At 45.1% G+C, this 27,914-nt stretch overlaps 1 protein-coding gene across 1 annotated transcript; it reads left to right on the top strand.

Annotated features, from left to right (window-relative positions):
• The first annotated feature begins 774 nt into the window (after positions 1 to 774).
• ttr (transthyretin (prealbumin, amyloidosis type I)) lies at positions 775 to 27,041 on the top strand. Its single transcript, XM_060824070.1, has 5 exons — positions 775 to 986; positions 12,774 to 12,861; positions 16,829 to 16,965; positions 19,839 to 19,974; positions 26,937 to 27,041. Exons 1-5 carry the CDS (start codon positions 775 to 777, stop codon positions 27,039 to 27,041), a joined length of 678 nt encoding a protein of 225 aa, XP_060680053.1.
• Positions 27,042 to 27,914: the final 873 nt, after the last annotated feature.

Raw genomic sequence — 27,914 nt, 5'->3', positions numbered from 1 at the left:
CCTCCCACAGTTCAGAGAAGTGCAGGTTAGGGTGGAATCCAGGGATAAGTGGGTTAGCCATGTGAAATACAGGGTGATGGGGATAGGGTGGGGGGTCTGGGTGTGGCCTGGATGCTGTTTGGAGGATTGATGCAGTTTCAATGAGCTAAATGGTCTCTATCCACACTGTAGAGATTCGATGTCATTCTTGCTCTTGAGATGGTGGGGGCGAGCTGCCCTCTTGAACCTCTGCAGTCCACGTGCTGTAACAATGACCCACAATGCCCTTAGGGAGGGAATTCCAGGATTTAATAGAAAAGGATCTCATAGAAACCTACCAGTTTCTAACTGGATTGAACAGGCTAAACACAAAAAGGATGTTCCCAACATCCAAAGGAGTTCGGAACCAGGGATCAGACCCAAAGGATACAGGGTGGGCCATTTTGGACTGAGATGAGGAGAAATGTCTTCTCCCAGAGAGTGGGGAGCCGGTGGGGTTCTCTACCACAGAGAGCAGTTGGGACCAAAACATTGAATGTTTTCAAGGAGGGGTTAGATCGAGTTCTTATGGATAAAAGGATCATTGGATATGGGGGAAGAAATGGAAACAGCAGACTGAGTTGGATGATCAGACTGAATGGCAGAGCAGTTTTAATGGGCTGAATGGCCTACCCCAGCTCCTTTTCACCATATTTCTGCCAAAATTTCCATAAGCATCAACAATGACAATAGGAAAATGCCAATCTTGTTGCCATCCAGGTTAATGAGACTCTCGAACTATGACAGGTCAAAGTCATGTCTTTAAAAGGCATTCTTTCAGGGGGTGTTCCCAGTCAACAGTCAACAGTCAACCATCAACAGTCAACAGTCAACAGTCAACAGTCAACCATCAACAGTCAACAGTCAACAGTCAACAGTCAACCATCAACAGTCAACAGTCAACACTCAACCATCAACAGTCAACAGTCAACAGTCAACACTCAACCATCAACAGTCAACAGTCTACAGTAAACAGTCAACCATCTCAGGTTCCCCTTGAAACCGAGTTGCTTGTTTGGTCATGTCAGGGGGCATGGCAGAGACAATTATATTACTGTGGATCTGGAGTCAGGCAAAGACATTAGTGAAGCGGACGTGGGTACTCCAGATGCTGGAGATTAGAGTCAAGATTAGAGTGGTGCTGGAAAAGCACAGCAGTTCAGGCAGCGTCCGAGGAGCAGGAAAATCGATGTTTCGGGCAAAAGCCCTTCATCAGAAATGAGGCTGGGAACCTCGGGGGTGGAGGGATAAATGGGAGGGGGGTGGAGCTGGAGAGAAGGTAGCTGAGAGTATAATAGGTGGATGGAGGTGGGGATGACGTTGAGGAGGGTGGGAAGGGAGACTGGGACAGGTCATGAGGACAGGGCTGAACTGGAAGCTTGGAGCTAGGGTAAGGTGGGGGTGAGGGGAAATGAGGAAACTGGAGAAGTCCGCATTGATGCCCTGGGGTTGGAGGCTCCCGAGGCAAAAGATGAGGCGTTCTTCCTCCAGGCATCAGGTGGTAACGGAGTAACAATGGAGGAGGCCCAGGACCTGCATGTCCTCGGCAGAGTTGGAGGGGGAATTGAAATGTTCGGCCACGGGGTGATGGGGTTGATTGGTGCAGATGTTCTGGAGATGTGCTCTGAGACGCGCTATGAGAAAGCGTTTGGTCTCCCTAATATAGAACATTCAGTCCTCAGCAAAGACCTTACCTTGGTCCCCCTCCGTCCACGCATCAACGAATTCAATACACATTGTGACGTCAAACACTTCTTCTGTCGCCTCTGACTCCAAGCTTACTTTTTTCATCAAGATGCCTGCCATCTCCCAAGGACCCTTTCACTCGCCTCCAATATACCCCATCCACATGGACACCCCGCGCTGGCCTATTACCCACCCTCGGTCTCTTCATTTCCACTGCCACCGAGACAATAACCGCCTCAAACTGTCTACCCCCCTCCCCCACTCCAACCTCTCACCCTCACAACGTGCAGCCCTCCACTCCCTCTACTCCAATCCCGACTCACCATCAAACCAGCAGATAAAGGGGGTGCAGTGGTAGTCTGGCGCACTGACCTCTACACCGTTGAAGCCAGATGCCAACTTGAAGACAACTCGTCCTAGTGCCCCCTCGACCATGACCCCACATCCCCCCATTGCCAAACCATCATCTCCCAGACCATACAGAAACACATTACCTCAGGAGATCTCCCACCCACAGCTTCCAACCTCATAGTCCGGGAACCCCGCACTGCCCGGTTCTACCTCCTTCCCAAGCTCCACATCCTGACCACCCTGGCCAACCCATTGTCTCAGCCTGTTCCTGCCCCACCAAACTCACCTCCACCTACCTCGATATTGTCCTATCCCCCCTAGTACAGGAACTCCCCACATATATTTGAGACACCACTCATGCCCTCCACCTCCCCCAAGACTTCTGTTTCCCCGGCCCCCAGCACCTCATCTTCACTATCCAATCCGTCTACACTTCCATCCACCATGACCAGGGCCTGCAAGCCCTCCGTTTTTTCCTCTCCCGACGTCCCCAACAGTACCCTTCCACCGACACTCTCATTCGTTTGGCTGAACTGTCCTCACCCTTAACAATTTCTCCTTCGAATCCTCCCACTTCCTCCAGACCAAACGGGTAGCCTTGGGCACACGTATTGGCCCTAGCTATGCCTGTCTCATTGTTGGCAACGTAGAACAATCCATCTTCCGTAGTTACACTGGTACCACTCCCCACCTCTTCCTCCGCTACATGAACGACTGCATTGGCAGCACCTTGGGCTCCCGCGAGGAGGTCAAACAGTTCATCAACTTCACCAACGCATTCCACCCCAATCTCACATTCACCTGGACCATCTCTGATACCTCTCTCCCCTTCCTGCACCTCTCCATCTCCATTAATGGTGACCTGACATTTTGTACAAACCCACCAACTCCCACAGCTACCTGGATTACACCTCCTCCCACCCTATCTCCTGTAAAAATGACATCCCATATTCTCAATTCCTCCACCTCTGTCGCATCTGCTCCCAGGAGGACCAGTTCCACCACAGAACACACCAGATGGCCTCCTTTTTCAAAGACCACAATTTCCCCTTCCACGTGGTTGAAGATGCTCTCCAACACATCTCATTCACATCCTGTACCTCTGCCCTCGAACCCCTCCCCTCCAACCGCAACAAGGACAGAAAGCCCCTGGTCCTCACCTTCCACCCTACCAACCTCCATATACATTGCATCATCCTCCGCCATTTCCACCACCCACAAACGGACCCCACCACCAGGGATATATTTCCCTCCCCACCCCTTTCTGCCTTGCGCAAAGACCATTCCCTCCGTGACTACCTGGTCAGGTCCACGCCCCCCTACAACCCACCCTCCCATCCTGACACCTTCCCCTGCCACCGCAGGAATTGCAAAACCTGCGCTCACACCTCCTCCCTCACCTCCATCCAAGGTCCTAAAGGAGCCTTCCACATCCATCAAAGTTTCACCTGCACTTCCACACATGTCATTTACCATATCCGTTGCTCTCGATGCGATCTCCTCGACATTGGGAGACCAGATGTCTTCTCGCACAGAACTTCAGAGAACATCTCCAGGGCACCCACACCAAGCAACCCCACTGCCCCATGGCTGAACAGTTCAACTCCCCCTTTCACTCTGCTGAGGACATACAGGTCCTGGGCCTCCTCCATCGCCACTCCCCCACACCCGATGCCTGGAGGAAGAAAGCCTCATCTTCCACCTCGGGGCCCTTCAACCCCAGGGCATCAATGTGGATTTCACCAGTTTCCTCATTTCCCCTCCCCCCATCTTACCCCAGTTCCACCCTTCCAGCTCAGCACTGTCCTCAAAACTGTCTCACCTGTCAATCTTCCTTCCACCTATCTGCTCCACCCTAGTTTCCGACCTATCACCCCCCCACCTCCATCCACCTATTGCACTCTCAGCTACCTTCGCCCCAGCCCCACCTCCTTCCCATTTATCTCTCCACCCCCGAGGCTCCCAGCCTCATTCCTGATGGAGGGCTTTTGCCCGAAACACGATTCTCCTGCGCCTCGGATGCTGCCTGACCTGCTGTGCTTTTCCAGCACCACACTAACAAAGACATTAATGAATCAATAGGATTTACAAGGCAACCAATGATTGTTTCACTGTTGGCTGTGAATAGCCTACAATTCCTGGAGTAAGTGAATCCAAACTCCACCAGCTTCAAGCTTGGTTCTTCCAGATATCTAATTCAGAGACATAACCACTACAACAGCATCTTATTGTAAGGTACAGATTGGACACACTTGAAGAATGATCATTACCACTCCACTACTGCTCTGTAATACATATCAGATGCCTATGTTGGAAAAAGCATCGAGCAAGAACCACTTTAATGTCCTCAGATACTCGCAATGTACCTTACTGCCAATAAAGCACTTCTGGAATGATATCACAGTTGCAATGTAGGCAAACATGAGAGGCAATCTGCACAGAGCAAGGTCTAACAAACAGCAAACAGATAAACGGTTTAGATTTTCTTCAATCACTCACCCCTGTGATGATGGTCGAGAGACAAATATTGGCACAGATATCAAGAGAAGGCAGACACTCATTCCAAAGTCCCACAAAGCAATCCACTCGAAAAGGCAGGCAGGCTGGATCGTGCTGTGAATGCTGATGTTTGAGACTGTAATGTTGTCATAGAGTCATAGAGATGTACAGCACGGAAACAGACTCTTTAGTCCAACCTGACCATGCCAACCAAATATCCCAACCCAATCTAGTCCCACCTGCCAGCCCCGGCCCATATCCCTCCAAACCCTTCCTATTCATATACCCATCCAACGACTTTTAAATGTTGTAATTGTACCAGCTTCCACCATTTCCCTTGGCAGCTCATTCCATACACGTACCACCCTCTGCATGAAAAAGTTACCCCTTAGGTCCCCTCTCACTCTAAACCTATGCCCTCTAGTTCTGATCTCCCCACCCCAGGGAAAAAACCTTGTCTATTTACCCTATCTATGCCCCTTATGATTTTATAGAACACTATTAGGTCACCCCTCAGCCTCCAATGCTCCAGGGAAAACAGCCCCAGCCTGTTCAGCCTCTCCCTGTAGCTCAAATCCCCCAACCCTGGCAACATCCTTGTAAATCTTTTCTGAACCCTTTCATGACATCTTTCCAATAGGAAGGAGACCAGAATTGCACACATATTCCAACAGTGGCCAAACCACTTCTAAATTGTTCTTTAAAAGGTCTTTGACAAAGCTACATAGACCTGTCATGGACCTGTGATAGCAAGAAATATGATTGAAGACTAATACTGCCAATATGTACATGAATGGGGAGATTAGGGAGCGTCTGGCCTGCAGACTGTACTGTGGGTGGACACTCGTTTGAAACGTATGAATGACCTGGGCCTGGATGTTCACACCGCATTTCAAAGTTTGTTGATTGGGGCAAAAAAAAACCGCAATAGTATTTAAAAATGAAGAGGACACTAACAGGTTTCAGGAGGTCACAGAAGGGTTTAGGTAAAGGGCACAGCCTTGGCAGCTACAACAGAGTGAAATATTCTACTTGGAACCAAGACAATAGGAACAGTATTTCCTATTGCTGGTTGGTGCCAGAACAGGGAGAATTCAGCAATCACATATTGACCTGAAAAGACTTTTATAAGTGCGTATGCAATCATTGGTTTTACCAAAATGCAAGTTAAGCAGATACCAATATTGTCATATAAAATCTTTATAAAATATTGGCCTAACAGAGAACTCTCTATAAACTCTTAAAAACTATACTATTAAAAGTCCAGCAGCATTTGATGGGAACCTATACATGGAATCCTAGAGACGTACAACACTTCAATCGAACTTGTCCATATTGGACAGATACCCCAAATTAATCTAGTCCCATTTGCCAGCACTTGACCCATATCCCTATAATCTGGAGTACCTATTCATGTACCTATCCAGATACCTTTTCAAATGATGCAATTACACCAGCCTCCACCATTTCCTCTGGCAGCTCATTAAATACACACACCACCCTCTGCGTGAAAAGGTTGCCCTTGGGTCCCTTTTAAATCTTCCCCGCTCACCTTAAGCATATGACCGACTCTGGGAAAAGACCTTACGTTCAAAAATACAAATGAGGAGCAGGAGTAGGCCATTCAGCCCCTCAATCCCAATCCACCATTCAACAGGATCATGGCTGACCTCATGACACTATGTTCCAGATAACCTTTCACCCATACCTGCTCTCCCTTGCTTACCAAGAGGCTATCTACCCCTGCCTTATTAATCTTCAAAGACTCTGCTTCCACTGATTTTGAGGAAGAGTTCCAAAGATTCACCATCAGCTGAGATGAAATCTCACTCCTCATGTCTTAAATAGATGATCTCTTGTTTTGAAACAGTGACCGCGAGCTCTAAACTCAGTCAGAAGGGGAAACATCGTCTCCACATCAACCCTGTCAAGACCTCTCAGGGTTCTGAACTCCAATGAATACAAGTCTAGCCTGTTCAACCTTTCCTCATAAAGCAACCCACCCATTTCCAAGTATTAGTCTGTTCAACTTTCACTGAATTGTTTACAACACGTTTTCATCCTACTTAAAATAAGATGACCAAAACTGTGGAAAGTACTCTCACTTGGTCTTATTAATGCCCTGGGTAAGCTGGTGCTGGATAATGGGATTAGACAAGTGCAGATAGATGGGTAGAAGGGCCTTTCTTGTGCTGTAGATCTCTATGACTCTATAACTGAAATGTAGTCTCCTCTAGATTTTCTAATAAAGGTAAACAATGCTAATTTATCGCAGTGAAAAAGCAGTTAGAATGAACTTCAAGCACCACCTCAAAGTCTCATGTTACTTATGCTCAGGGAATGCTGAGTATATCATCTGCTCTGAAGAGTAACAAATGGTGTTTAATTTGGATAAAGTCAATGCTTTACACTGTGGTAAAACAAGAGGAAAGGGAAGCACACATAAGTTCTAGGTTTCTAAGAACAGAACAGGCCCTGGAGGAATACCAAAAGAGTAGGATAAGTCTTAAACGAGGAATCAAGCGAGCTAAAAGGGGTCGTGAAATAGCCCTAGCAAGCAGAATTAAGGAGAATCCCAAAGCATTTTATTCTTATATAAGAAGCAAGCGGGTAACTAGAGAAAGGATTGGTTCATTAAAGGATAACGAAGGAAGGTTGTGTGTCGATCCTGAGAGAATGGGTGAGATTCTGAATGAATACTTTGCATCAGTGTTCACTGAGGAGAGGAACATGAATGTTGAGATTAAAGATAGAAGTTTGATTAGTCTGGATCACATTGACATAAGTAGGGAAGATGTGTTGGGTAGGCTAGAGGTTATTAAGGTGGACAAATTCCCAGGACCAGATGGGATCTATCCCAGGTTGCTGAGAGAGGCTGGGGGAAAGAGGAAACACCTGGGGTTCTGACAGATATCTTTGTGGCATCCTTAAACACAGGTGAGGTGCCGGAGAACTGGAAGGTTGCTCATGTTGTCCCCCTGTACAAGAAGGGTAGTAGGGATATTCCGGGTAACTACAGACCAGTGAGCCTGATGTCAGTGGTGGGAAAGAAGGTACTGAGGGATAGAATCTATTTATATTTAGAAAAGAACGGGCTTATCAGTGATAGGCAACATGGTTTTGTGCGGGGGAGATTGTGCCTTACCAACTTAATAGAGTTCTTCGAGTAAGTGACCAAGATGTTAGATGAAGGAAGGGCTGTTGATGTTATGTACATGGACTTTAGTTAGGCATTTGATAAGGTTCCCCATGGTAGACTAATGGAGAAAGTGAAGTCACATGGTGTGCAGGGTGTACTAGCGAGGTGGGTAAAGAACTGGTTGAGCAACAGGAGACAGAGTAGTAGTTGAAGGGAGTTTCTTGAAATGGAGAAAGGTGACCAGTGGTGTTCCACAGGGGTCAGTGTTGGGTCCACTGTTGTTTGTAATATACATAAATGATCTGGAAGAGGGCACTGTTGGTATGAGCAGCAAGTTTGCAAATTGGTGGAGTAGCAGAAAGCATAGGGGACTGTCAAAAGATACAGGAGGAGTTAGATAGACTGGAAAGTTGGGCGGAAAAGTGGCAGATGGATTTCGATCCTGACAAATGTGAGGTGATGCATTTAGGCAAGACTAATTCTAGAGCAAATTATACAATGAACGGAAGAGCCTTGGGAAAAGTTAATGGGCAGAGAGATCTGGGAGTGCAGGTCCATTGTACCCTGAAGATGGCTGCACAGGTGGATAGAGTGGTCAAGAAGGCATATGGTATGCTTGTCTTCATTGGATGGGGATTGAGTATAAGAGCTGGAAGGTCATGTTAAAATTGTACGAGACATTTGTTCGACCGCATTTAGAATACTGTGTACAGTTCTGGTCGCCATATTACCAAAAGGATGTGGACGCTTTGGAGAGGGTGCAGAGAAGGTTTACGAGGATGTTGCCTGGTATGGAAGGTGCTAGCGATGATGAGAGGTTGAGTAGGTTAGGTTTATTTTCATTAGAAAAAAGGAGATTGAGGGGGGACCTGATTGAGGTTTACAAAATCATAAAAGTATAGACAGGGTGGATAGAGACAAGCTTTTTCCCAGGGTGAAGGATTCAATAACAACAGGTCACGCGTTCAAGGTGAGGGGTGGAAAGGTTAAGGGGGATACACACGGCAAGTACTTCACACAGAGGGTGGTGGGCGTTTGGAACACATTGCCAGCAGAGGTAGTAGAGGCAGGCATGGTAGGTTAATTTAAGATGCATCTGCACAGGGAGCAGAGGGATACAGATGCTTAGGAATTGACTGAGAGGCTTAGACAGTGAATTTGGATCGGCTGAGGCTGGGAGAGCAGAAGGGCCTGTTCCTGGGCTGTAGATATTCTTTGCTATTTGTTCTTTGTAAACAAAGACAAGACATTTAATTAAAAGTAGAGCCTTGAGGAGTGTTGTGGAACATAGAGACTTAGGTGTTCAAGTACATAAGTCTTTCAAGGATATCATTAAGCTGGAGAGGATCCAGAAGAATTTTACAATAGAATTCCTATGATGTGGAAACAGGCCATTTGGCCCGACTAGTCCACACCGACCCTCCAAAGAATAACCCACCCAGACCCATTCTCCTACCCCAATAATCTACATTTACTACTGACTAATGCACCCAACCTACACATCCCTAAACACTATGGGCAATTTAGCATGACCAATTCATCTAACCAATTTACCAGATGTTGTTGGGAATGGAGGATTTGAGTCATAAGGAGAGGCTCGATTAGCTGAAACTTTGTTTCCTGGAGCATAGGAGGTTGACAGGTCACCTTATAGAGGTTTATAAAATCATGGGGGGGTATAGGCAAGGTGAATGGCATGTGTCTTCTCCCTAAGACGGGGGACTTGATTAAATGATTGATTGATTGATTAATTAATTGATTGACTGATTGTTTTACTGTCATGTCTACCAGAGTACAGTGAAAAGATTTGTTTACAAGCAGTACAGTCAGACCAGAGTAAGCAAGAATGTACAGATCAGAGAGACTGAGACAGAGGCATTCAGGTTACATTACACAGGACATTGGTAAGACCAACATTAGCAAGGTCAGCATTATCGGAGGCTAGAGTCCATCCATCAGTCTAATAACAGGCCATGAAGAAGCTGTTCCTGAACCTGCAGGTGCATGTCTTCAAGTTTCGGTATCTTGAGCCTGACAGAAGGGGTTGTAAGAGATTGTTACCGGAGTGGCAGGGGTCTTTGATGATGCTGGCAGCCTTTCTGCAGCAGAGAGCAGTGTAAATGGAGCCCATGGATGGAAGGTTGGCTCTGTGATGGTCAGGACTGAGCAATTGTCATAGCAAGCCGTCATGCACCCAGACAGTGTACTCTCAATGGTCCATCTGTAAAAGTAGGTGAGGATCCATAAGACATAGGACTAGAAATTAGGCCATTCAGCCCATTGAGTCTGCTCTGCCATTCAATCATGGCTGATGCGTTTCTCAACCCCACTCTCCCACTTTGCCCCCATTACCCTTGATCCCCTTGAAACTGAAGAAACTATCTATCTCCATCTTAAATATACTCAATGACATGGCCTCCACAGCCTTAAGTAGCAATTAATTCCATAGATTCCCCACTCTCTGGATGAAGACATTTCTCCTTATCTCCATTCTAAAAGGTCTTCTCTTTACTCTAAGGCTATGCCCTCAGGTTCTAGTCTCTCCTACCAATGGAAATCTTCCCAACATCCACTCCAGGCCATTCAGTATTCTGTAAGTTTCCATTAGATTCCCCCTCATCCTTCTAAACTCCATTGAGTATAGACCCAGAGTCCTCAAACGTTCCTGATATATTAAGTTTTTCATTCCTGGGACCATTCTCATGAACCTCCTCTTAACACGCTTCAATGCCAGTCCATCCTTCCTGAGATACGGGCCCGAAAACTGCGCACAATACTCCAAATGTGGTCTGACCAGATCCTTATGGAGCTTCATAAGTACATCCCTGCTTTTATATTCTAGTCCTCTCAAAATAAATGCCAGCATTGCATTTGCCTACCCAACGACTGACTCAAACTGCAAGTTTACCTTGAGAGAGAATCCTGGACTAGAACTCCCAAGTCTCTTTGCACTTGAGATTTCTGAATTTTCTGCCCATTTAGAAAATAGTCCATGCCCCATTCTTCCAACCGAAGTGCATGACCACACACTTCCCCATTGTACTCCATCTGCCACTTCTTTGCCCACTCTCCTAACCTGTCCATATGTTCTGCAGCATCTCCAACACCTCAATGCTACCAGTCCCTCTACCTACCTTTGTATCATCTACAAACTTAGCCATTTGCTTATCTGCAAATGCCCTCAGTTCCTTCGTCTAGATCGTTAATGGATAAAGTTGTGGTCCCAAAACTGACTCTTACAGAACACCATTTATCACAGGCTACCATTCTGGGAAGGACCCTTTTATCCCCACTCTCTGCTTTCTGCCTGACAGCGAAAGTTCTATCCATGCTAGCACCTTGCCTCTAACACCATGGGCCCTTAACTTACTCAGTAGCCTCCTGTGCAGCACTTTGTCAAAGTCTTCTTGAAGTCCAGGTAGCTAACATCCATTGGCTCTCCTTGGTCTAACTGCCTTATGGACATGTCAAATATCCTGAGCCACCTGAGGAAGAAGCAGCATTGTCGCACTTTCTTGATTTTTGTATCTACGTTGGAAGTCCAAATTTGGAGATGCCGATGTTGGACTGGGGTGTACAAAGTTAAAACCACCTGATGAAGGAGCGTCGCTCCGAAAGCTAGTGTGCTTCAAATTAAACCTGTTGGACTATAACCTGGTGTTGAGTGATGTTTAACTTTGGAAGTCCAAGACAGATTGTCAGTTATCATCACCCCAAGGAACTTGACGCTCTCCCCCCTCAACTTCTGCTCCGTTGATGTAGATGGGGGCATATTCTCCTCCTTTCTTCCTGAAGTCAATGATCAGTTCTTTAGTTTTGCCGATATTGAGAGAGAGGGTGTTCTCATTGTATCACATCACCAAGCCCCCTATCTCCTGTATTTTGACTCGCCATTGTAAGATATCTGTCAATCTATGGTGGCCTCATCAGCTTATAGATGGTGTTTGCCTGGGTGTATGGGGGGGGGGGTGATGAGAACATATCTAAGGGGGCTCTAGCATTGAGTGTTATTGTGGAGGGGGTGCAGTCACCCATCTTCACTGATTGTGGTCTGTGGGTAAGAAAGCTAAGGATCCAGTTACAGAGGGCAGAGCTAATATCAATGTCAGAGAGATTTGAGATCAATCTGGATGGGATAATGGTGTTTCAAGACCATATTTTTTAAGGTGAGAGGATAAAAATTAGGGACACGGAGAGGGGCTCGTGTGTGGAATGAACCTCCAGGGGAAATGGTGGATGTGGGTACAGTTACAACATTTAAAAGACATTTGGATAAGTACATGAATAAGAAATGTTTGGAGGGATATGGGTCAAATGCAGGCAGGTGGGACTAGTTTAGTTTGGGATTAGTTTGGGTCAGCATGGACTGGTTGGACTAGAGGGTCTGTTTACATGCTGCGTAACTCTATGCACTCCAGAATTTCTCCAATGTTCTTTAGATGGTGTGTTCCAAACCAAGATACTTCCATTTAGAAAGACAAGGGCAGCAGATACATAGCAACACCACCCCCTACAAGCTCCCCTCCAAGCCAATCACCATCCTGACTTGGAAACGTATTGCCATTACTTCGACTGCACCGGGTCACAATCCCAGAATTCCCTCCCTAAGAGCATTGTGGGTCTATCCACAGCACATGGACTGCAGTCGTTCAGGAACTGGCAGGAGGTGGTTCCCCCCACACACCTGCTGCCCTTGTCATTTCTAGGTGATATCTGGTGGTGAATGTGGGAGGTTTCAGACATCCTGACATTTTAAAAAGACTTCGCTGGAGAAGAAAATCACAAATCTGTCGGAAACATTGCTCAAAACATTTAACACCAACAAAGTGAATAAAAAGCGATGGGTTTTCACAGGAATCTCACGTTGATTAATTGATGCCTTTTTAAAAGTCAGAAATTGAGTTTGGTGGAGTAAGGGGTGGTTTTTGCTGAATTTTGAATAAATTCCTTTATTTTACAAGTTACTGATTCTCTTGCTGTTTACTAAGCCAATAATCTGAGTCAGTGGTTTGTAGGTCAGAGACCTGGTGACCTTCACGAGGCTGATCTATAAAATATCCCGTCTTGTAAATCCTTTCAGCTCGGCATCAGCTTTGAGAACAGGCAACATGCGTTTCATACTGATCCTCATCATCTGCCTGACTGCCTTCTACAAAGGAGAATCAGTGGTAAGTGTTTATAATGGTAACCAAAGCTAGCACTGCAATATCCCTATGAACTCTCTTTCACCTCACTTCAGATTGTAAGAGGTAAACAATTGTTGTACAATATGTACAGGTTGGAATAAGCAGAAAATAAAACATGGGTCAGCTCCAGAGGGTAACAGCTAAATGCAGTCACTCTCATTTTCCAAACAGATGAAATAGGAAGGGTTTGGAGGGATATGGGCCAAGTGCTGGCAAGTGGTACGAGATTAGGTTAACACATCTGGTTGGCATGGATGGGTGGGACTGCAGGGTAGTTTCCATCTCTATGACTGAAAGTGCCACAGCAGTTCGTACTCTTATTCCCAACCCACAAAGATTGTGGATTCATGTCTCACTCCAAAGAGTTGAACATTCTCACTTTCTGTATAATTCTGAGTGGACTTGACATTATTGAAAGACCAGGAACGGGACCACTATCTGGTGGTTCCCCACCCCCACTACCACCTAACTGCGGTACTGCTTATTTTTCCCCCAGCACCCATGTTGTGTGTGTGCAGGTGTGAGACACAGTGAAAGACACAAGGTGCACGAATCCTTATTCAAATTTCCACCACCAGGAAGAAAGAGTGGCCAGTGTCAAGCAGTGCCCTTATCTGGTGATTTTATTGTGTTGTGGGAGCTTACAAATGAGTTGCTCCATTTGAAGCACCTTGTTGGTGCTTCAAGCACTTTGCAACATCTGAAGGTCATGAAAGATGCTAAAGAAATGCAATTGTTTCCTTGCTGCTTTTGATAATGACTCTCAAAATTCATCTCCCAAACACTAACACTCAGAAACTTAGAATCAGAGAATCAGACAGCAAGGAAACAGACTCTTTAGTCCAATTAGTTCATGCTGACCAAGTTTCCTGGACTAAACTAATACCAACTGCCTGTTATTGGCCTGTATCCCTCTAAACCCTTTCTATTTATGTACCAATCCAAATATCATTTAAATTTTATAAGTGTAACTCCCACTTCATTCCACGTATGAGCCGCCCTCTGTGTGAAAAAGTTGCCTCTCAGGTCCCTTTCAAACCTTTCTTCTCTCACTTTAAAAATATGCCTCCCTCTGTTTTGAACTCCTCTGCCTGAGAGAAAGGCTATTCACCTTATCTGTACCCCTCACGATTTTATAAACTTCTATAAGGTCACCCCCTCAACGTCCTCCGCTCCAATGAAGAAAGTTCCAGCCTGTCCTTTTAACTCAAACTCTCCAGTCCTACCTATATCCAGGTAAATCTTTTTTAAACCCTCTTCAATGTAATAATATCTTTCCTACAGCAGGGTGATCAGAACTGTAAGCAATACTCCAAAAGTGGTCTCAATGTGCTGTACAACCTCAACATGATGTTCCCAGCTCCTATACTCAAGGGTCTGAGCAATAAAGGCAAGCATGCTAAACACCTTCTAAACCACCCTGTCTACCTGTGATGTGTTTGAGGGAATCAAAGTTAGACAATAATATCTTATACAACCAAAGGTTATGCCAAAGCACTGTGCACCCCACTTTTGAAATGCATTAATACAAGGAATACAGCAGTCACCTTCTATATGGCTCATGCCCAGCTCACTTGTTCTTCTTATTGATCCACAAAGAGCAGTAATCTCATTGGTGCATCCTAGAGACGCAATAGCTACAGCACAGAGGGAGGCCATTCAGCCATTGTGTCCATGCTGGCTCTCTGAAAGAACAACCTAGTTAATGGCTACTCTTGCTCCTTCTTGGCAGCATTGGGCTAGCAATCTAGAGACATGGGGATCAAACTGCTGGCAAGATTTAAATTCAAGTTATCAAATCTGGAATGAAAAGTTAGTTTGAATAACAGTGACAAAGACAAGCCTCATGTGGTTCCCTTTTGCCCTTTGGGAAGGATATCTGCTGTGCTTACCCGCTCTGACCTACACGTGACTCCAGATTTTGATTAGCTGTCAGAGTCATAGAAATGTAAAGCATGGAAACAGACCCTTCAGTCCAACTCATCCAGAGTCATACGGATGTACAGCACGGAAACAGACCCTTTGGTCTGACTTGTCCATGCCAATGAGATATCCTATATTAATCTAGTCCCATTTGCCATATCCCTCTAAACCCTTTCTCTTCATATCCCCACGTAGCTGCCTTTTAAATGCTGTAGTTGTACCAGCCTCCACCACTTCCACTGGCAACTCATTCCATGCACACACCACCCTCTGCATGAAACTGTTGCCCTCTAGGTCCATTTTAAATCTTTCCCCTCTCACCTTAAACCTATGCCCCCTAATTTTGGGCACCCCACACCAGGGAAAAGACCTTGACTATTCACCCTATGACCCTCATGATTTTATAAATCTCTATGAGGTCACCCTTCCTAACTACCCTTTGAATCGTTGTAGCAATCCTCTCATTTCAGTGCAACAGCTCACCACCGCCTTCTCAAGGACAGTTGTGGACAAGCACTAACTGTTGGTCCAGCTAGTGATAAATCAGTGAATCATTGCCACATGAGATTGTGCAGGTAGATGCAGTTAAATTACCGATGGCTATGATCTAAATGCACAGTGTGACACGGATGTCACACGGATGATCCCTGGAATGGCAGGTCTAACATATGAGGAACAGCTGAGGATACTGGGATTGTATTTGTTGGAGTTTAGAAGATTATGGGGAGACTTAATAGAGACGTACAAGATAATACATGGCTTGGAAAAGGTGGACGCTAGGAAATTGTTTCCGTTAGGTGAGGAGACTAGGACCCGTAGACACAGCCTTAGAATTAGAGGGGGTCAATTCAGAACAGAAATGCGGAGACATTTCTTCAGCCAGAGGGTGGTGGGCCTGTGGAATTCATTGCCACGGAGTGCAGTGGAGGCCGGGACGCTAATTGTCTTCAAGGCCGAGATTGATAGATTCTTGTTGTCTCGAGGAATTAAGGGCTACGGGGAGAACGCTGGTAAGTGGAGTTGAAATGGCCATCAGCCATGATTGAATGGCGGAGTGGACTCGATGGGCCGAATGGCCTTACTTCCACAACCATGTCTTATGGTCTTATGGTGACAAGCTGAAAGGCCTCCTCTCAGTCCCAGAGTTGTTACTCGGTACAGGATGTGAATATTTCTGCAGAAAGTTATAAATGCAAGAATAGCCCATCACAAAGGGAACAACAATGTAAAATAAAATTTGTCAAAATTCTGGCATCTTGTCCTAACGAGTATAAAATTAAAATATTAAATTAAAATATTCAACAGTGTGTGTTTGATTCAGCAATGTCCAACTTTCTACATTTCCCAGATTTGGTTTTTGGGGCTAGAGGGGTCAAAGGGTATGGGGGGAGAAAGCAGGAACAGGGGACTGAGTTGGATGATCAACCATGATAATGTAGAATAGAGGAGCAGGGTCATATGGTCTACGCTTGTTTTCATTTCTCTGTTTTCTAAAACGCAGTCATCTTCCGGGTAAAGACATTTTAAAGCGAAATGTCCCCAACACCTTACCATGCACATGGCACCATCCCCTGCAGCATTGTTTTAAAATGTTTCAGGGCAGGGTAAAATCAAGTTTTTTTTTGTTAATTGTTGCACTAGGGTGGCATAGTGGTCAGCACTGCTGCCTCACAGCACCAGGGTCCCAGGTTCGATTCTAGCCTCGGGTGACTGTCTGTGTGGAGTTTGCACATTCTCCCCGTGTCTATGCGGGTTTCCTCCGACAGTCCAAGATGTGCAGGGCAGGTGGATTGTCCATGGTAAATTGCCCATAGTGTTAGGTGCATTAGTCAGTGGGAAACAGGGCTGGGTGGGTTACCCTTCGGAGGGTCTGGTTGGGCTGAAGGGCCTGTATCCACACTGTAGGGAATCTAATCTTTTAAAAAAAAACTGAAATGATAACTTATGGATGTGTTAAATGAATGGGTTTGATTTTTCATCTTGCCCCTTTGCCTCAACTAACGTGGTTTGTTTCTGTCCACCTCAGGACCACAGTGGTAGTGACGCCAACTGCCCCATCAACATCAAAGTGTTAAACGCGGTCAATGGAACCCCGGCAGAAAACCTTCATTTGCAAATTTTCCGACGAAATGCAGACCTCAGTTGGCACCAGTTTAACACCGGGTGGGTACACGAATATGGGTGAAGAGTCTCCAAACTCCTCCTCAGCTGGACACACCCACAACGTGGGAGGGGAATTCCAGGATTTGGACCCAGCGGCACAGAAGGAAGGGCAATATTATTCCAGTAGCACCTGTATCACAACAAATGCGAGGCAATAACTATTACCAATAAGAGATAATCTAACCACCGTCTCTTAACATTCAATGGTGTTACCATCACTGTATCCCCCACTATCAGGTTATAGCTCAACAGGTTTATTTGGAAGCACTAGCTTTTGGAATGCTGCTCCTTCATCTGGTGATTGTGGAAGGAGCTGTGCTCCAAAAGTTGGTGTTTTCAAACAAGCCTGTTGGGCTATATCCTGGTATTGTGTGATTTCTAACTTTGTATACCTCAGTCCAACACCGGCATCCCCAAATCATGTCCCCCTCTATCAACATCCTAGGGCTACCATTGACAAGAAACTAAAGTGGACTCGCCAAATAAACACAGTGGCTACAAGGGCAGGTCAGAGGCTAGGAATACTGTGGCGATTAACTCATCTCCTGACTCCCCAAAGCCTGTCCACCATCTACAAGGCACAAGACAGGAGTGTCATGGAATACGCCTTACTTGCCTGGATGGGTGAAGCTTACAGTATCCAGGACAAAGCAGCCGCTTGATTGGCACCACAGCCACAAACATCCACTCCCTCCACCATCAATGCTCAGTATCAGAAATGTGTACTAACTACAGGATTCACTTCAAACATTCACCAAAAATACTCAGTCAGCACCGCCTAACCCCACAAACACTTTCATCTAGAAAGACAAGGGCAACAGATACACAGGAACATGACCATTTCCAAGTTCCCCTCCAAGCCACTGCCCAACCTGACTTGGAAATATATCTCCGTTCCTTCAGTGTCAGTGGGCAAAATCCTGGAATTCCCTCCCCAAGGGCATTGTGGGTCTACCTACAGCACATGGACTGCAGCGGTTCAAGAAGGCAGCTCATCCCCACCTTCTCAAGGGGCAACTAGGGATGGGTAATAAATGCTGACCCAGCCAGCAACACCCACATTCCACAAATGAAAAATAAATTTGGGATGGTGTGAGAGCTGGATGGGAATGAGCTAGTGGTGGGTATTTCCATTCATCAGCTGCTCCTGTCCTTCTAGATAGATGAGGCCATAGATTTGGAAGTTGCTGTCTTTTTCTGCAGTGTACCTTGTAGATGGTACACACTACGGGAGGATATTGGATATGGTAGATATGGTACCAGTGGATATCAATCATCCAGGCTGCTTCTCAACCTTTCTCAAATGTGTATTTTCAATTATACCAAGTAGCCAAACTTGGTCTCCTGTGGCATAGAGGTAATGTCCCTACCTGAGGCATGACACACCAGTCCAAGCCCCACCTGCTCCAGAGGGATATAATAAAATCTCTGAACTGACTGATTAGAAAGCAATGAGAAGCCATCAAGCTAGAGAGCTGCAAGTGTAGCGTATACACTGTCAGATCTAACGCAGCAGAAGTTGACTTAAGTAACAATTTGTAGCCGTCACAATGAGGAGCAGGACAGTGACCCTCAGGATTTATCACAAAATGAAGGTGCTAGCCAGCTCTTACAAAGGTGGCATCATCAGCTGGACGTATCTCCAGCTGAGGTAACAAGCTCACAGTGTAAGTTTAAGGGAGGTAATGGTATAAATGCTGAGAGTAGCCCTGACTTTGAAAACTACTGACATTTGGAGTAGTGTTTCCAAGTATCTACTGCCTTTGTCCTTCTAGGTGGAAGTGGCCGTGGGTTTGGAAGGTGCTGTTTAAGGATCTTTGGTGAATTTCTGCAGCGCCTCTTATCAATAACACACACTGCTGCTATTGAGCGTCAGTGGTAGAGGGAGTGGCTGTTTGCCCCATCCCTGAACATTGAGCACAAAAGCAAGGCTGACACACCCGAAAGAGCACTACACTGTCAGAGGTGCTGGCTTTTGGAACGCGATGTTAAACCAAATATATCCCCACGGGTCTCCCTTCTCGGATGAATGTAAAATTCCAACAGCACCGTTAGCCGTGTTGCTGCTGTTACTGTCCACCACTGGGAATATTGATCCCATTTCACTGACTCCATGAAAGGCATTGACTCAACAACTAAAACTATCAGCAATTGGCAGAAAGTCAGGCCAAGTAATTTATTGAGATACCTTTTGCCAATTTACACGTTGTGTGTAACTGTTTTACACAATTCTGAAATCGGATTGAACTGAACTGACAATAGGTACAAAGAGGTGGTCATTCTATCCCTCCCGTCTGTTCCACTGTTCACTAAATTGTACTCATAGTTGGTCCATATCTATTGAAAAACTAATTTAAACATCAAGGCAAACCTTTGATTTACCCTTAGCATAAGACCATAAGACATAAGAGTGGAAGTAAGGCCATTCAGCCCATCGAGTCCACTCCGCCATTCAATCATGGCTGATGGCCATTTCAACTCCACTTACCCGCATTCTCCCCATAGCCCTTAATTCCTCGAGACAACAAGAATCTATCGATCTCTGCCTTGAAGACATTTAGCGTCCCGGCCTCCACTGCACCCTGTGGCAATGAATTCCACAGGCCCACCACTCTCTGGCTGAAGAAATGTCTCCGCATTTCTGTTCTGAATTTACCCCCTCTAATGTTAAGGCTGTGTCCACAGGTCCTAGTCTCCTCGCCTAATGGAAACAACTTCCTAGCGTCCACCCTTTCCAAGCCATGTATTATCTAGTACGTCTCTATTAAGTCTCCCCTAGCATTGAGCTAGCTTATACATAATTTACACTTCACTTTTAATATAATTGTTAAATTACTAAAATTACAGTACAATTGTGTTTTTTTTTAAAATAGAGTTACAGGAATTAATGGAGAAGTCCATAATCTGATCACTGAGGCAGATTTCATTCCAGGAATGTACAAGATCCACTTCAACACCGCTGATTATTGGAGGAACTTGGGATATACCCCTTTTCATGAATGCATTAATGTGAGTCCCATTTACATTGATTGTCAAAATAATGAACAAGAGTTATTTTAAGTATTACATCTCACTGGGTAATGCATTGGAAATCAAACTCCCATCATAGACAACATGGAATTATAGAATCCCTACGATGTGGGCCAAATGAATGGGCACAGTTACAACGTTTAAAAGTCATTTGGATAAATACAGAACTAGGAAAGGTTTGGAGGGATTATAGACCAGGAACAGGCAGGTAGAACTAGTTTAGTTTGGGATTATGTTTGGCATGGATTGGTTGGACCAAAGGATCTGTTGCCTTGCTGTAAGACTATCACCCTTCAAATAGCATTCCACCCAGACCCATTAACACCAACCCCAACCCTATCCCTATAACCCTGCATTTCCCACGGCTAACCCACCGAGCCTGCACATCCCTGGACACTATGGGACAATTTCCCATGGCCAACCCACCCTAACCTGCACATCTTTTGGACTGTGGGAGGAAAGCGGAGCACCTGGAGGAAAACCACGCAGACACAGGGAGAATGTACAAACTCCGGACAGATAAACAGTCTATTTATGACAAATAGATTCTAACTAACTCCAGATAAACAATTACGAACCATTGACATGTGACTCTGTTAAATGCAAACCCCCTTAAAAATTGCCTCCTATACAGACGGGGGACATGGGTTAAGGTAAAAGGGGTGCGTTTAAAGGAAATGTGAGGGGCAAGATGTTTATTTTAAAAAAACCACAAAGGGCTTGCAATTTTCGAGAAGATTTGTAGCTTAAGTGTAGTCCAGAGTGTGGTAAGTGCCTGGAATGGGTTGCAAGAGATGGTAGTGGAGGCAGATACAATGGTATTATTTAAGACGTATCGTGACAGATACATAAATAAGTAGGGACTAGAAGGATACACACCGTGTGGAGGAAAGAGGTTTTTGGTTTAGTAAGGTGGCGTCTTAGTAGGCCGAGGGGGTTGCCTCTATGCTTTGTTCTTGAAATACCCCAAATGACTTGGCCTCCACAGCCCTCTGCAACAATGAGTTCCACAGATTCACCTCCCTCCGGGTGAAGAAATCGCGCCTCATCTCAGTTCTAAAGATTGTGCCTTCACTCTGGGGCTGTGCCCTCAGATCTTAATCTCTCCTACTAGTAAAACATCATCACTGCATCTACTCTGTCCAGGCCTCTCAGTATTCTGTAAGTTTCAACGACATCTCCCCTCATTCTTCTAAACTCCATTGATTACAGATCCAACTCTTCAAACTCTCCTCATTTGCCAAGCCCTTCATCCCTGGGATCATTCTTGTAAACCTCCTCGGGACCCCCTTCCAAGGCCAGCACATCCTTCCATATATACAGGGCCCATAATTGCTCGCAATACGCCAAATACAGTCTGAACAGAGCTGTGCAAGCCTCAGCAGTAAATCTCTGCTTTTGTATTCTTGAAATGAACGCTAACATTGCATTCGCCTTCCTAACTACCAAATTAACCTTGAATTAGGACTCCCTTTGTGCCTCAGATTTCCGAAGTCTTTGCAAATTTAGAAAATAATCTACACTTCTATACTTCTTACCAAAGTGCATAAATCCCACCTTCCTAGACTATATCCCATCTGCCATTCTCATACCCTGTCCAAGGCCTTCTGCTGCCTCCTACATCCTCAACTTTGTGTGTCCCTGAACCCAACTTTGTGTCTGTCATCTTCCTGCCAAAAAAGAACAGTCCCAAGCCGTTCAGGCACATGTTTACCAATCAGCATGATCTGTAGTTTCTGCTTCACCTGAACTTTCTCTCAGAGTTCAGCACCTGTCTAGCAAAGTCTGCCATTCCAACCTCCTTCCCCTGCTCTTAGCTTCACCAAAGCCTATGTCTAAACTATCCATTACTACTACTCCCCGAGGTAGCACGTTCTTGCCACGTAGAATTTCGTCTGCACTCCCAATGAGTCTCTTACTGATGATCTTACATTAATGGCCTCTAGTTACTCTCTTTCACACAACAGGAGTTATCCTCTGCTTTTACCATTTTAAATTGTCTATGATGTCACCCCCACAAACTTCTCTTTTTAAGTCTGGGGCATCCTTTTCTGATCTCATCATTCAAGGGACAAATGCATAACTGATTTGAGAATTTGTGGAACAGTCATGCGTTCTGTTGAAGTTATGTGCAATTAAGGATTGACCATTGGTTTTGATCAAGTTGGGGAACATAGCGGCCATTGCCATTCTGGGGTAAGTGCTGATTTATCACCTCCCCCCTTCACCTTGGACAAGTAAGAATGAAGGCAAGAACCTCAGACTGATTAGCATTCTTGCAACCTCAAGCAAAACATCACTTTTGTGCAATCTATTCTGTCAAACTGCTAGTCTGAATTCTTAATTCCACCTCTCCACCATGGGAAAATCAGTGTTCAGGCAGTGACAAACAGCATTAAGGTCCATTAGGGAAACAGTCAATGGTCAAAGCAGATTACTGATTAACTATAACTATAACTGCAGATGCTGGAAACCAGATTCTGGATCAGTGGTGCTGGAAGATCACAGCAGTTCAGGCAGCATCCAAAGTGCAGCGAAATTGGCGTTTCAGGCAAAAGCCCTTCATCAGGAATACAGCTGTATTCCTGATGAAGAGCTTTTGCCCGAAACGTCGATTTTACTGCTCCTCGGATGCTGCCTGAACTGCTGTGCTCTTCCAGCACCACTGATCCAGAATATAACTCAAAACATCAGCCACAAACAATGTTGTGGATATCACAAGAGACTCAAAGTTAACTGAAATGGGCAGTTTTGTAAAATCATACAGGAGGGCATTTACCCGATCATGGAAGAGCTAGCTGATTAGCCATGCTCTCCCAGCTCTTTCCCCAAAGCCTTGCGTGTCCTACCCACCTTTTTAAAAATATATCCACCTCCCTTAGGAAATCTACAATTGGGCCTTTCAGGCAGCACACACCTTCAATTCTTACCACATTTAAAAATAATTCTTACACTCTCTCCACTGATTTTTGCTAAATTTCTTTAATCTATGAATAGGAAGGGTTTGAAGGGATATGGGTTAGGTGCAGGCAGATGGGACTAGATGGGGTTGGGATATCTGGTCGGTATGGACTGGTTGGACCAAAGGGTCTGTTTCCATGCTGTATATCTCTATGACTCTATGTGCCCTCTAGTTACTCATCCTCTTCCAGGAAGAAGCTGTATTCTTCCACCCATCCCACTAATCTATCAAAAACACCTTGACTAACTCTCCCTGCTCTAAGAAGTGCAATGTTCACCTTTTATAATCCCCTCAGAACTGACATCCCTGGTTAGCTCCCATTTACTGCCTCCAAGATATTGTGACGCATTCTGAAGTATTGAGCCCAGTGATTCTTTGACTGAGGCTTAATCTGTGTTTTATAAAGGTTTGCTATTTCTATCAGGCTTCATGTTCCTTCTAAAGCCAAAGATCTTGCTTGTTTATTTTTTAAGAAGAGCTTTATGAACTCGCCCTGTCTTAAACTGACTAACATTAAACTGCATTCCTCTATAAGGATGGAAAGATTATAGCCATGGATTCAATAATCTTTACCTTTACTGACCTCAGTAACCTTGGACATATCCCATTCTTACCAGGGTGACATTTTATCAAGAGAACAGCCAGCTGTTTCAAGTACTTCATGATATCTGTCTCACCAAATTTCTCAATCCCTGCTGGCTTCTCTTTACTGTAACACTGCCAGCAATCTATTATCATCTGAAGACAAGACCTAGAAGAAGAAATAGGCCATTCAGCCCATTTAATTTGTTGTCATTCAATGAGATCATGGCTGATCTGAGAAAACTCAACACCTCTTTCCTGCCTTCTCCCCATTACCCTCGATTCCCCTTCCTGATTAAAAATCTGTCTGTCTCAGCCTTAAAAATACTTAATGACCCAGCCTCGACACCCCTCTGCCGGAAAGAATTCCATTGGTTCTTCCTAATCTCTGCCTTGAAATGTGACTGCCCTCTAGTCCTAGACTTTCCCACAAGGGGAGACAACCTTTCCACATTTGCCCTACCAAATCTTCTAAGATTCTTATTGATTCAATAATGTCTCCCCTCATTCTTCTAAACTCCAAAGCGCATAGGCCCAACCCGCCCAATCTCTCCTAACTAAAGGGTCCCATCAAATCCAGAATCATTCTAGTGTACCCTGCTAATTGCTCATTTCATGCATAAACAGGCACGTTGATTCCGATTGGTCAATGCTTTGAGGAATGACCCAGCAAATGGCTTTCATCTATTGCGTTGAGTTGAAACAGAACACTTGTACACACTGTGCCTTTCTGTCCTCAAAGAGTAGAGCACTGTGTACTCATACATAGATTCTCCTACACACAAGCAGTCAATCTGACTGGCAATCCTAAATTGACTATCAGTGTAGTTTGTAGCACAAAGAGGAATATTTATCAAACGCTGTCCAATTGCATCTGATGTTGAACATTGCGTTTCGACTTTTGCAGTCAAACGAAACATAGCGTTTACGCAGAGTTTTTGCAATATAGCCTACCTTCCCAGCATCACACCAACTCTGAAATGCACATGGGGCACATTGCTCATTTGTGTTAACGGCAGAACCGCTTTTCAGCTTGACACCAGCACCTGGTTAGTGAGGAACACCGCTCGCAATGCTACTGCACAGCAATAGTGAAAAACCAATTGTCCAACTTTCTGGAATACCTCATCGAGCCTGGGCGATCTCGACTGGGTAATGTTCAGGACTCAACATGGCAGCCTTTTCCCCATTCATGAGTTTGCGCAATAAACTGAGAAATATTCTGGTTAGTGAAGCCATTGGCTCGCAAGATGGCTCTGTATTGCTCTATTTCAGCATCAAGCTGGCAAGGTGAACAAATGGCTTAGGACTTATTTAAATAAAAAGCCCTCTTGCCAACTAAGCAACATTCTTTTCATTGAATGTAAAATGTTCACACATTGGTATTCCTTGTGAATTATGATCATAGAATCCCTAAAGTGTGGAAGCCCATGCCATCTGGTCCATTGAGTTCACACCGACCTTCCAAAGAGCATCCCACCAAAACCCAACCCCTGCCCTATTCCCATATCCTGGCATTTCCTATAGCCAAATCACCTACCATCTTCGGACTGTGGGAGGAAACCTATGCAGACGCAGAGAGAAACTGCAAACTCCACACTGTCAGTCAGTCACCTAAGGCTGGATGAAAGTGAGGACTGCAGATGCTGGAAATTAGAGTCAAGTGATTGGTGCTGGAAAAGCACAGCAGGTCAGGCAACATCCTGCTCCTCAGCAGTACACCTAAGGCTGGAATTGAACCTGGGTCCCTAATACTGCGAGGTCGCAGTGCTAACCAAACTGTTCTCATCTATAAATATCTAAATGTTTGGTTTCAACTACTCTCAGCTTCTGGACTCAGTTCATGGGCATTTTGTAAAGTCTTGAACACAATTTCTTTGAAGTCACTAGATTATGGATCTCGACCAGAATGAAATGCGGTGCATGTTTAGCTTACAAATCATAAATAGGAAACAAAACACAATTGTGACCAGGGATAGTTGTCTAAGATTATAGCTAGAGTTTATACATAGAATTAATGGAACAGGAAAGCTAACTACTTCCAATCAACTAATCAAATCTAAGGTTTTTGAGAAAGACAATCAGGTAAAACTTGCAAAACAATCAACTTTTTCCCCATATTCTTGTCACCTGCTCAATAATCAACTATCAACGCGTAAAGGAAGCCCCAATATTTTGCCAAGGCAGGAATACTGAATAAAGACAGAGAGAGAGAGACAGACAGACAGAGAGAGAGACAGACAGACAGACAGAGAGACAGAGAGAAGGAGAAAGTAGGAGAAAGTGAGGACTGCAAATGTTGGAGATCAGAGCTGAAAAATGTGTTACTGGAAAAGCGCAGCAGGTCAAGCAGCATCCAAGGAACAGGAGAATCGACATTTTGGGCATAAGCCCTTCTTCAGGAATGAGGAATGTGTGCCAAGTAGGCTAAGGTAAAAGGTAGGGAGGATGGACTTGGGGGAGGGGTGTGGAAACGCTATAGGTGGAATGAGGTTAAGGTGAGGGTGATAGGCCGGAGAGGGGGTGGGGGCGGAGAGGTTGGGAAGAAGATTGCAGGTTAAGAAGGCGGTGCTGAATCCAAGGGGTAGGACTGAGATAAGGTGGGGGGAGGGGAAATGAGGAATCTGGAGAAATCTGCATTCATCCCTTGTGGTTGGAGGGTTCCTAGGCGGAAGATGAGGCGCTCTTCCTCTAGGCGTTGTGTTGCCATGGTCTGGCGATGGAGGAGGCCAACGACCTGCATGTCCTTGGTGGAGTGGGAGGGGGAGTTAAAGTGTTCAGCCACGGGGCGTTTGGGTTGGTTGGTGCGGGTGTCCTCGAGGTGTTCTCTGAAACGTTCCGCAAGTAGGCGGCCTGTCTCCCCAATGTAGAGGAGGCCACATCGGGTGCAGTAAATGATGTGTGTGGAGGTGCAGGTGAATGTGTGACGACGGATATGGAAGAAGAGTTAAGGTTTCAGGGCTCTACTTCATGGAGTTCAGAAGAATAAGAGGTAATCTCCTAGCTACATATAGGATTCTTAAGTGAGGTGGACAAGGTAAATGCTGAGAGAACGATTCTACTCATAGGAAAGTCTAGGTCCAGAAAGCATAGTCTCAGAATAAACAGACGCCAATTTAAGACTAAGGAAAAATTTCGTCTTTTATGAGTTGAGTGCCCTTGGAACTCATTGCCACAGGGAGCTGTGGGGAGCGAGACCTTGTGTATATTTAAGGTTGAGTTAGATTGATTCCTCAACTGATCAAGAATCTATGATTACAGGGAAATGGTGGGAAAATGGATGCCAGATCAGCCATGATCCTATTGATTGGTGGAGGAAGGAGAGGAGCCAAATGGTCTACTCCTGTCCCAACTTCTTATGGCTCCAAGATTATTTTTTCCCTCTCTCTTGTTTCAGGTGATTTTCCGTGTAGATGAATCCACTCATCAACACTACACTCTTGCACTTCTGCTGAGTCCTTACTCCTATTCCACCACGGGAATGATCAGAAACCCACATTAGACCAACAGAACTGTTTCCGCACACCCCGACTTCAGATCAAAATGGCAAGTCACAAGGAAGGAAACTACAAACTATTTAACGAGTGGTCAAAATTTTGTTGGTGAATCATTGGCAAATATTTAAACTATGATTGTCGTAGCTCTTAATTATTTTTGATTGAGAAACTGCACAATAAAAGCACATCTTCCGAGCTAAAATGTTATCTATTGTTAATAAAATTACACATTTATTGTGCTAACTGTCTCACTTACATCAGCAACTTTATCAATTAAAGAGTATTTGCTTTTAGGACCATAGAATCGAAGTAGGCCATTCAGCCCATTAAGTCTGCAGGACCATTCAATGAGATTACAACTGATCTAATAATCCTCAACCCCACTTTCCTGTCTTTGCCCCATAATGCTCGGTTCCCTTCCTGATTAAAAATCTGTATCTCAAATCTAAAGAACCTCTATCTAAAGAATTCTACAGATTCACTCCCCTCAGAGAAGAAACTCTTTCTCCTCTCAGTCTGAAACGGGAAAATCCCTTATTCCCGCCTCAGCCGACTGACTGTGTGGAGTTTACAAATTCTCCCCGCATCTGCGGGGGTTTCCTCCGGGTGCTCTGGTTTCCTCCCACAGTCCAAAGATGTGCGGGTCAGGTGAATTGGCCATGCTAAATTGCCCGTAGTGTTAGGTTGGGGTAAATGTAGGGGTATGGGTCTGGTTGAGTGCGCTTCGACAGGTCAGTGTGGACTTGTTGGGCTGAAGGGCCTGTTTCCACACTGTAAGTAATGTAATCAGTGATGTAATGTAATGAATACGGCTGCACCGCTAGAAATAATTGGCCATCATCGCAGGACATTTAATATTTTTAAAGAGCAAAGTGGAA

Source organism: Hemiscyllium ocellatum, chromosome 4 (genome assembly GCF_020745735.1).
Source record: "Hemiscyllium ocellatum isolate sHemOce1 chromosome 4, sHemOce1.pat.X.cur, whole genome shotgun sequence".
Lineage (NCBI taxonomy): Eukaryota > Metazoa > Chordata > Chondrichthyes > Orectolobiformes > Hemiscylliidae > Hemiscyllium > Hemiscyllium ocellatum.
The sequence above is the reverse complement of the archived record's forward strand: the minus strand, read 5'-3'. Positions and strand labels throughout refer to the sequence as shown.

Bases quoted from the DNA above. Each gene is read 5' to 3' on its own strand.
- ttr (XM_060824070.1), top strand. From the start codon at position 775: ATGTCTTTAAAAGGCATTCTTTCAGGGGGTGTTCCCAGTCAACAGTCA. The intron at 987-12,773 runs GTAAACAGTCAA...AAATCCTTTCAG, and splicing joins TCAACAGTCAACAGTCTACA to CTCGGCATCAGCTTTGAGAA. The intron at 16,966-19,838 runs GTGGGTACACGA...TTTTTAAAATAG, and splicing joins TGGCACCAGTTTAACACCGG to AGTTACAGGAATTAATGGAG.